Below are 12,114 nucleotides of genomic sequence, written 5' to 3' on the forward strand. Positions count from 1 at the left end.
ACCTTATTTATGCAGCAATTTTGTCGTCATATAGTATTTACTGTGATAGAAATGCAAATTAATTGAATCATTTAAGACTAATCTGGTCTCGTTAAACACATTCTTTTTATAACATGACGGGCTTCGGAGATTATTTCATAACATTTTACTGTATATATAATTTTTTTATTTTGATTATCATTGACAATTATTATTTCTTTTATTTCATGTATGTTTTTACGATAATAATAAGCAGGTATTATCAATATAATTATAAGAAAACTTGTAATATGGATTCAAAGGCGCTAACAGACACAAAGCAAAAAAACGACAGCTTGGATGTTAACAATAAAGCAAATAAATAATTGGAAGAAACAATACATAATAACCATTCATCAACAAAATCACTAGCAAACAAAAACAAAAGTAGCCAACCCACCTAATAAAACACAAAGTAGAGTAGAATACATACACAGTATGTCAAAAACCGATAAATAAACAAACACAATTGATCCAATACTATTCATACAAAACCACACCCCTCCACGCTTGTACAAACTTTTTCATTCAAACTCGTGTTAACACTTAACAAAAACAAAATTCATCAACATGCAATTTACATTTCAATGATAACCGACAAATAGAATCAATTGGACCCTTATCTATCATTCAGAAGCATCACACACCAACAACCAAATCATTAAAATTCATTTTCATTAAAAACAGCTCGTATACTTACACACCCACAATACATGCACAAACACTCACACAAATACCAAACATTCATAAACAATAGCTACTTAATTACTTATCACTGGTGGCGACTTGTACGGGCTTTCGGACTCGAGCCCTCCCAATATTTAATCTTTCGGGCTCAAGCCTATCTTGAGCCCCCTTAACATTTGAAAATGTTTATATTTTCAGTTTTTATTTTCTTATAACTATATTGGCTGGATATTAGCTTATTTATGGATAATTAATCATCAAAAACTTCCGAGAGAGCTGATCTAATTTCAACTATATTAAATAACATATTGCATAGTAAAAAGCGTTTTACTGATGGTAACGAAAACGTTCATGTATTTGACACTTCGCAATTATTAAAAAAAATGTATTCAGAGATCGTTTATGCCGCTATCTCTTCACTTTATGCTAGATTCAATTCTGATGGTTTCAAATAAATTGACGATTTGGAATCAAAAATTTTACATGCAGCAACAACTGACAGTAGTCACTTGAATTATATTGCTGACTGAATTATATCCAGAGGTGTCAAAAGACAGATTAAATTTATATTTCAACATGTTAAGCAACGAAATTTATCTATTACCTCAGTCACTGACATTGTCAACGTTTTGAAAGATACAAACGGACACGGTTTGAATGAAATGCTAGAAGAACTTTCTCGACTTATTAAAATATTTCTTACAATTCCTGTGACAACATGCAGCTCGGAAAGATCGTTTTCCGTTCTTCGGCGATTAAAATTTATTTACGTTCAACAATTAGTCAGCTAACATTAAACCATCCCAGATAGCAAAATTTTCCGGTAAAATGCTGGCCGAATGCTGGCTTGTTGACAGTCCACAGCAGCAAAACGGAGATGGATGTGACAAAAGTTCCGGCACCGGCTCGTAATCGTCACGCAAACATCGGCCCGGATTTTTGCGCCAACAAGTCGTATTCGCGCCGGCGCTGGACCAGATTTTATTGCCAGCACCCGTATTCGATGCGGCATCGACCCGGATTTTATTACCATCACCCGTAATCATTCCGGTATAGGTCCGAATTTTACTGCCGACATCGGCCCACTTTTTAAATAAATATTACATATTAGACAATAACATCTTATTATTTTTATTATTTGCAAAATAACAAGTATATATATATATATATATATATATATATATATATATATATATATATATATATATACATACATATATATATATATACATACATATATATATATATATATATATATATTCAGATAGTAAATTTCCCGGTAAAACCAGAACATAAATAATTTAGTTTAGTAACAGAAACTAGCTGAAAATCTAAAATTAAACAAAATAATTCAAAAACTTCTAAGTGTAGTTATTTTTTAAAAATTATGTCATCATATTATGTACAGAAATTCATAGAAATTTATAAAAGTCAAAACATTCATAACCACGACCAGTCTTTAAAATGAGTGAAAGAAAATGAAATACATTAATTTAATGCCAACAAATTAACCAAATAAAGTTACTGACTTTGATAATAAAGATATTGCATATTATAAGATGCATATATATACACATACAAGCATACATACATATACATATATATATATATATATATATATATATATATATACAGTTGTTCAAAAAATCCACCGACGATTCAGCATTAACAAGTTTTATGGTTGATTTTCTAATATTTTGAACTAGTTCTTTACAATTAAGTCTATTCAAAATGTTGAAATCCATTTTATAATCGTTTATGATTTTAATTGTTAAAATTAATCAAGCAAGATCCCATTTTTATAATCGTTTATTTTTTATATTATTATTAAAGTTATGCATATAGATCTATTTCGACGTGAAGTCATCATCAGTGCAATATATATTTTAAATAAATTCTATTAATAGTTAATTAGTTGTATTTTTTAATATATTAAAATAAAATAAAAGTAACGAAATAAAAACGCAAAGGTTCATTGAAATTAGTAAACAAAATATTTGAAATTATACGATTGTTCATGCTACGTGGCCGTTGTCAAGATGGCAACCAACAATGTCACAAATTTGAAGCGCGAAATTAATTAGAATATCGTTTCTATTATTATTATTATTATTAATATTATTAATTATTATTATAATTATTATTATTATTATTATTATTATTATCATCATCATCATCATTACCATTATTATTATTGTTGTTGTAGTTGTTGTTCTTTTTATTGTTGCTGTTGTTGTTGCTATCGTTGTTTGTATTGTTGTTGTCGTCGTCATCATTGTTATTAAAAGTATTATTATTATTATTATTATCGATGACGTTAAAATTATTAGCAACAATGTTGACGTTGTTAATTAATCTATGCGTAGGGAGAGTTGTTTTAATTTGTTGTTGGTTGTTCAATGTAGGTTTTTGCATTTCTACTAGAATGGCTTCAGCGAGTTTAAGATTTTGATATTGTTGGGTACTATAGATGATGGTTGTGTTGTCATTTAGTATACCTCTGGTGATTGTTGTGTTGTGTTTGTCAAGGAGATGGGTTTTAATGGCACCTTCTCTCTTATGCATCGTCAATCTCCGTGATAAATCCGTGGTAGTCATGCCGATATATGATGATTTTAGACGCATACAATCGTCAACTGGACAGGAAAATTTATATATGACATGACTACGTTTCGGTTGTGATTCAACACGTGGTGTGCAATTATTTATTAAGATGAGGTTTGATGTTTTAGTGTTTTTATAAAAAATCCTTAGTTTGATTTTATCATTAGGATCTGTAGGAATTATATTGTTTTTTATTATATTCTTCATTATCAATTCATCGATTTTATAAGAGGAAGACATGAAATTACGGTAGTACAGTATAATATCCTTCTTATTGTTGTTATGGGTGTCGACATTGTTATTTTCGTTGCTATTATTTTCAGGGTTATTACAGATGCCGTTGATGTTGTTGTATCTATCATTGTTGTTATTGTTGTTGTTATTGTTATTGAATTTATTGTTAACTTGAATAATGACTTTTTCAATCTGATTTAGGTCGTAGTTATTGTTAACAAGTAATTTAGTGACACGTTTGATTTCCGATTGAGCATGTTCAACTGTTGTCGAGTGTGTAAATGCGCGATTGATGAATGATCTAATTGTGCTGATTTTATAATCTTCAGTGCACTCACTTATTCCATTTAAGCAGATGCCTTTATTGGTATTTTTTATGTAAACAGAAGTTGTAAAATTATGGTTGTCATGTTTAACAAGAACATCAAGGAATGGTAGAGATCTATTAGCTTCGTGTTCTATTGTGAAATTAATTTTTGACTGGTTGAAGATCATTAAGAGTTGTTGAACATAGTCTGGATTGCTATATGAGATAAAAATGTCGTCTACGTAACGTATATAGATATGTGGTTTAAGTTCCGGATGTTTTTTGAAAGTTTCGCTTTCTAAATATCCTACATAAAAATTGGCAAAGGTTGTTAAAATTTTGATTCAAATTGTTTAAATTAGTTGTAATATCGTTCACAATATGTCGTTTATTATCTAACTCCCGATTAAGATGTAGTAGGCGTTGCTCACGTTCTTGCTCGGTAGTTAAGCTTGATCGGCTGGTCGAGGTTAGTTTGGTAAAATTAGGAAGAAGACCAAGTTCTATACAGTTGTTCAAAAAATCCACCGACGATTCAGCATTAACAAGTTTTATGGTTGATTTTCTAATATTTTGAACTAGTTCTTTACAATTAAGTCTATTCAAAATGTTGAAATCCATTTTATAATCGTTTATGATTTTAATTGTTAAAATTAATCAAGCAAGATCCCATTTTTATAATCGTTTATTTTTTATATTATTATTAAAGTTATGCATATAGATCTATTTCGACGTAAAGTCATCATCAGTGCAATATATATTTTAAATAAATTCTATTAATAGTTAATTAGTTGTATTTTTTAATATATTAAAATAAAATAAAAGTAACGAAATAAAAACGCAAAGGTTCATTGAAATTAGTAAACAAAATATTTGAAATTATACGATTATATATATATATATATATATATATATATATATATATACAACAACAACACACGTTTAGACGACATTTTCTCCGAGATCGGGGGTTGCCGTTTGGCTACCTATAATGAAACAGAAATACCTCTCGACGCCATTCACATCTTGTCACTAGCCTCAGTATCACGCAACCCCGCTTTCACTCTGTCTTTCTCCACCTGCTCTCTCCATTCTAATCGCTCCTTCAACCTCAAACTCCAACGCTCGCCTAATCCCGACCATTTCATCACTTCTCAACACATGTCCATACCACCGCAATCTCGATCTCCTTTTCAATGTCACAATGTCCTCATTCAGTCCTATCATAGACATCAGCTCTGTGCTGCTCCTGCTATTTTTCACTTTAACCCCACACATAATATATATATATATATATATATATAAAACTAGTATCTATGTGCTGCTTTTGGCTTGTTCCCTTTTGGCTCTTCCACCATACCTGTCCGGTGCATTCCGAAGCCATGTTTTCACCTCAACATCACAATCTGCCTCTGTGGCATGCCCAGTCCTGTGTTATATGGAATATCTAAAAGTCAAAAATTACGTCTCCAGAGAATAATGAATAAAGCCGCTAGAGTAGTACTCAATTCAAATACACCGTTACATTGCCTGTTATCAACGACCTCGTCGAATCTAATGAACTTCCATAGGCTTCTATTTCACTTTCGAGTTTTATTTAAAATAGCTGTCGTCGTCTTCAAACTTTTAATCTCGCATTTACCGTCGTATCTCGGTGATATTCTACATAGAAATACAAACAATCGTCAACTTCACTCTGCCATTTCTCTACGTTTCATCAGCATAAAACAACAAACAATATTGCTGGTCGTACATTCCGACAAGCTGCTCCTCACGTTTGAAATTCGCTTCCGCCAAAGATTAAGAACTTCAGCTATACACAGTCATTCAAGTCGTTATTAAAAACATTTTATTTCGATAGAGCGTTTTTAAACGTCTGACAGAGAATGTTTTCTTGTTTCAAGAGCGCCTCAGTAGCTTGCCAGGGTGCTTTATAAGTCAACATTATCATTCGACAAATTCTTTTCGTCAATCTATCTGCCGATTACTTCCCAATGTCATCAGGATTGATGTAATTCGTTTCATTATTGTCATCTTCCTCTTCATCAACGTGATGACTGCCTTTCTGTCCGTCAACACGTGCTTCATAGTTGTCACGTGCATTGCAGATTTGCAGATATCACGTGCATCGTAGTTGTCACATGCATCGCAGTCGACATCATCCGTTGGTGAATACGCTGGTAGAATAATTGCCGACTTTTGTGTAGCCGTTTCTGGTATAGCTGTTTCAACTGTCTCTTTGCTAGATGATGTTCTTTCAAAGGTTTGTATTATTCCATTGGCAGCTCGTAATTCGGCTCTCCTTTCTCTTGATTCGGCTATCCGTTGATCAATTTTTGTCGTCAGTTCAGCGTTTTGTTTATTTATTTCAGCCTTTATTCCACAAATTTTTTTTTGCTCGACGGTCGTCATCAGATTTTTTGCTAGACGGTCTTCATAAGCCTTACATTCCGCGAACTGCTGGTCGGTATAAGTCATAATTTCCGCAAATTGCTTTTCTGCTCGACGGTCGATATCAGCCTTTATTTCCGCACAATTGCATGTCAAACGTGAACAAATTCGTGTTGTTCGTCTCTTAGAATTTGATCTTTGCTCGTTTTCGTCTGTTGTCCGTTGAGTGCTGCTAGAACAGGGGACTCGATTGGTCTCTGTAGTTTCTTTCTTCAGACTAATTATATTGATTTCCTCTAGCACTGGTATTCTTCACTGCAGTGAGTTTCAAGCTATCAAAAATCTTACTTCTGACACCAGTGTTGTAACCTCCTGAAGATCCCACTTCTGACACCAGTGTTGTAACCCCTTGACCTCGTAACTACCAACAGCGATGTTATAACTTTAATAATTTCTTTATCTCCAACTCCTTGTTGTACCTTCCAACGATAATCAAGAGTTCGTTTATCCGTAGGTTTAAGATTTTCGATAGATGAACACAACTACTTTAAACGCAAATTAAGTTGAACGTTTATTTGAATGCTAGCAGTAATAAAAACAATAATTTAGACTAAATAACTACATAAATCGCATTTACAACCTCGCATCGAATCTCTCTTATAGTTCAACTGCTACCACTCAATTTTATTTCTCGCTCTCTTCTTCCCTGATTGTTCTTCTCTGCTTCTTCGTTGTTTATACAGCTATCGATGTGCTTGTAAATGTCCCAAATAAAAGTGTCACGTTCATAAATGAATTTACAACCCTTTAAATAATTTACAACTCTCTAATTAATTTACAAACTGTTCATTCCTCAATGCATGCTTAACAATTTCTAGCCTTTAACAGTATGTTTAATGTGCTATTGACCTATTATTACAATTCATTTATTTTATCTTATTTTACTCTGTTTAATATGAAATATTTAATTCTTGAACGTTAGATATTATGAAGTTATTAAAAACGTTATTGAAAAACATTATTATTAGTAATATTATTTTATGTATTTTCATTTTCATAGTTTAAATTATATGTATATTGCATTAAATTATTACAATTTCATTTTATAATTTTATTATATTGGCTTTTTTTGATAATTACTTTTATTGATTTTCATGCATTATTTTTTGGATTATCTTTAATTTTAATTATTACACATTGACTTCAAGTATTTTATATCGATTAATCCATTCTTATATTTTTATTTACTAATTTGACTTATTTATTTATCTTATATAATTTTATTTGTCATGATTCATCTCATATAGAAGTATAAATAGTTGACAGCAAGTAATGGCAAACTACTGACCACAACTTTTGCTAAAAAAAACTATTGACAAACACAAACCAAATAAAAAAGAATCATGATAGTGACACGTTGAATACACTTTTCCCTCTGGCAACAGGGAACGTTAGAACGTTGTTCCTAACTGGAAAATTTGAGAACTTAAAACAAGAAATGAAAAGAATGAATTACAGTTTGAGCGTAACTCGGTGGAAAAAATCAGGTGTCATTACTTTTGAAGAAAGCACATTTATCTACTCTGTAGGTTATTCACACGAACGAGGAGTAAGTGTACTTTTGGACAAAGAAATGTCTAAACATTTAGAAGGTTTCTGGAAAAAGGACTTGTACCGTTTCTCGATACACAAAATTTATTTATTTGTTTATTTTTTCAAAGACACAAAAAGTAAAGCTAAATCAGTGTAAAGCTAAATCAGATAAAATAATTTAAGATTAAAAATATGTACTTGAAAGATAGTCTGAATACATTAACGATCTTTTTGATGATATCAATGGTGAAAAGCTTCCTATTAAAAAAGACGTAGAAAGACCAAAGATACTTAGATCTGAAGTTTGTGCCGCTCTTTCCAAAAAGAAATCCAATACAGCATCAGGTCTAGATGAGATAGTTGTTGAAAAAATAAATGCTTTGATAAATTTGGCATTGAAAAAGTGAGAAATTTTGAATGATATATAACAGAGGCGAAATTTTTAAAGATCTATCCAAGTCAACATTTATTGCATTGCCTGAAAAACCTAATATAAACGAATGTTAACTACATCGAACAATTATCTTGATGAGTTATCTAAAAAAACATCTTCTGAGAATTATTATGATATGAACACGAAGCAAAATAAGATCTGAAATTTCAAATGTCAAATGTATTTTTGTCGAACAAGCGATGAAAGACTTGTTTATGTGTATTGTCGATTACTTCAAAACTTTTGATAACGTGAAACACGTGGAGATTATAGAAATATTGGAAAATATTCATATCCACTCATACACTTTTAGGTCTACTCATACACATTTATGTCCACTCATACACATTCATATCTACTCATACACATCAATATGTACCTCCATACCTTCTTCGTATTTTTATTTTAATAAGAAGAAAACCGTTTAAGTTTATTCTTAAATAAATGAACTAAGGTGATATTTCTTTTTTATTTCCCTTGGGTTTTTTTTTATTCCAAACTCGAGGCCTTGTTATTCTCAGACTTGAATTAATTAACTTAATTTTTTGAGGTCTAAAGTAAAAAGCATTCGTGCTTCTTAATGCTTTCAATTGCACTTTGGATGTTAATGTAAAAAAAATTAAAAAAAGAAACGCGGTAGTTTTTGTTGCAAAAATTTAAACATAAATATGGCTAGAAAATATACGTGTATGTTTTTGACATCCATAATGTTCAAAACCTTGTAATATGTAGTAATACTGCAATGTGGGTAGAAAAAAGAATCAGTCGAATAACCCGATTTTGAGTTCTGAGTTTTATACAAAGAATCCACATGAAGACTTAGCAATGTTAAATAACAACTTTAACTGCAGCGCCAATTGGTTTTCTATAAATGGCCTAGTAGTAAACTATTCTGAATACACTCATGTAATATTTGGCTCAAAAAAAGTCACAAATTGCATTAGTGACCTGAAAATAACCATAAATGACATTATAACCCGATTTGAATATGATGTGAATCGGGACTATTACCCCAGAGAGGATTGCAATATACAAAATAGGGATATATCAGTGAAAGGTAAAGGTTAAATAGTATGTCTCTATTAACTTTTTTTTACTTTAGTGATATAGTTTTAATTAATATGATGATCCCATGACAAGTTATCCCTAATCACCATGCCAAGAAATTTAGTTTCAGTTGAAAGTGGAATTATAATGTCATTTATGGTTATTTTCAGGTCACTAATGCAATTTGTGACTTTTTTTGAGCCAAATATTACATGAGTGTATTTAGAATAGTTTACTACTAGGCCATTTATAGAAAACCAATTGGCGCTGCAGTTAAAGTTGTTATTTAACATTGCTAAGTCTTCATGTGGATTCTTTGTATAAAAATAAATGGTCATATCGTTTGCAGAGCAAAAATTTGGCAATAGTGGGAGTCTTGCAAAGATCGTTGTGAATATCGTAAAGAGCAATGGCCTAAAAATTGACCCCTATGGGACTCCGGCATTAATACCGAGTTTATCAGAGTTGCTCCCGTAAATTTTAACATATTGTTGTCTATTTTTTAGGTAAGTGGTAAATAACGAGAGTGCCACTCCTCTAACGCCACATGGTTTCTGCTTTTTTAAAAGCTTACAGTGGTTGATAAGATCAAAAACCTTTGATAGGTCGATGATGATACCGACCGTTTAAAATTTCTCATTCAAATTTTGCATCACTCTGCGCAAACTCTAAAATCGCAAGTTCAGTTGAATGGTTGGCTTAAAAGCCATATTGCCTGTCATGAATGATATTATTTAAATTGAAAAATTAAGTTAATTTACATAAACACCTTTTCCAGAATTTTAGACAGAGGTGAGAGGAGAGAGGTAGGTCGATAGTTTGATACATTCAGCCTATCACTTTTTTTGTAAGTTGGTATGAACCTGGAGGTTTTGAAACATTCTGTGAAAATCCCCTGAGACAACGAAGAATTGCAGATGTTTGTGAATAAAACGGCTATTTTATTAATTATATGTTTAATTAAGTAATTGCTTGATTGATCGTGAGAAAATTTTTTTTTATTTTTCATATTTGTAGCACAAAGTATTTATAAAGTTATAGTCGAGATTATTTTGTGTAGCATTAATATTATTTTGTAACAGTGATTTGATGATGCTTATGCAATAGTTATTAAAAATGTTGCAAATTTCATTTTTGTTTTCAATTAATAAATTATTGCTTTTTATTTTGTGTATATTTAGTTAGTCTTTTTTAGTATTTAGTATGCTTTTTTATTACATTCAATTGCTGTTTAATATCACTTTTGTACTCTAGAAACTTATTGTTATAAAATGTTTTTTCAACACAACTTTTGTAATTGGTAAAATTATTTCCGAACTTTTTATATGTCGTTAAATATTTTAGATTTGGATCAGCTCTATATTTCTTAAACAATTTGTTTTGCTGCCTTGACTTAAATAAGATTTTTTCGGAGATCCATAGTTTTTTGATTTTACACTTAAATGCTTGGAGAGGAGGGTCTAAGGTATTAATGATGTTAACATACAATAAAGAGCAGGCAGTATCTATATTATTTTCAGTGGTAACATGGATCCAGTCTACAGAAGAAAGTGAGCTTATAATTTTATTAATCCTATTAATTGTTAATCTACATTTAATTAAAGGATCCTGGTTAACAACAGACAAATTAGATTGGAAAAGGGAAAAGATCGGAAAATGATCTGAAAAATCTGTGATAATAATTCCACTATTATTACTACTGAATCTTTCTCTGTATTTACTCCAATAAATCTTTTAGAACTAACTAAAATTATTAATTCTATGTCGTCTACAACCTGTTCTCTAGATCTACTTCCTTCTAATTTACTTAAAGAATTTTCTTCAATATTTTATCCAATCATTCTCAAATTAGTTAATTTATCTCTTTCCACCTCTAAATTTCCTACTTCTTATAAGAATTTTATTGTTATTCCTATTCTTAAAAACCATCCCTAGATCCTACCTCTTTATCTAATTATAGACCTGTAACTAATATTACTTTCATCTCTAAAATAATAGAAAAAATTGTTTTTAATCAACTCTCATCTTATTTAGACTTTAACTCTTTGCTACCTGTATCTCAATCTGGTTTCAGACCTGCTCGCAGTACTGAAACTTCTTTATTTAAAATACACAATGATATCTTTCTCTCTAGTGACAATAGTAATCTTACTCTTCTTCTTGCTCTTGACTTTTCTTCAGCTTTTGATACTGTTGACCATACTATTCTCTTGAGACTGCTGCATCTTTCTTTTAATATTACTGATTCTTGTCTATCTTGGTTTTCTTCTTATCTCTGTAATCGTTTTTCTTCTGTTATTCTCAATAATTCTACTTTTAACTCCTCTACTCTTACTTTCGGGGTACCTCAGGGTTCTATCCTTGGCCTTCTTCTATTTATACTCTATACATCTGAACTACCTCGTATTATTAATAATTTTCTTTCTCTAGCCAAATATATGCTGATGATTCTTACATTTATACTTCTTTTCCTCCATCTAATCTCAATAGTGTTCTTCATAATTTATCTCTATGTCTTTCTTCGATTATCGCTTGGTCTGACTCTATGTGTCTTAAACTTAATCCTTCTAAGTTTGAATTAATTTGTTTTAATAAATCTAAACACTCAATTACTATTCCTCCTATTATCTTACCTGATTCTAAAACTCTTGATGTCTCTCATAAGTTTCGTAGTCTAGATTTTATCTTTGATTCTACTATGTCTCTCTCTTCTCAGATTAATAGTGTTGCTAGAAGCTCTTACTTTCATCTACGTAGAATAAAAAAACTTTTGCCTTTTTTTGATGATCCTACTCTCTCC

The 12,114-nt window shown here is 30.8% G+C and overlaps 1 protein-coding gene across 1 annotated transcript; it reads right to left on the reverse strand.

The window, feature by feature from the left end:
* Positions 1-5,818: 5,818 nt before the first annotated feature.
* On the reverse strand, positions 5,819-8,652 carry HELRODRAFT_183151 (hypothetical protein; the record flags this gene model as incomplete). Its single annotated transcript, XM_009012191.1, has 3 exons — positions 5,819-6,453; positions 6,590-6,662; positions 8,647-8,652. 3 exons carry the CDS (start codon positions 8,650-8,652, stop codon positions 5,819-5,821), a joined length of 714 nt encoding a protein of 237 aa, XP_009010439.1.
* Positions 8,653-12,114: the final 3,462 nt, after the last annotated feature.

The sequence above is a fragment of the Helobdella robusta genome, assembly GCF_000326865.2.
Source record: "Helobdella robusta unplaced genomic scaffold HELROscaffold_100, whole genome shotgun sequence".
NCBI lineage: Eukaryota > Metazoa > Annelida > Clitellata > Rhynchobdellida > Glossiphoniidae > Helobdella > Helobdella robusta.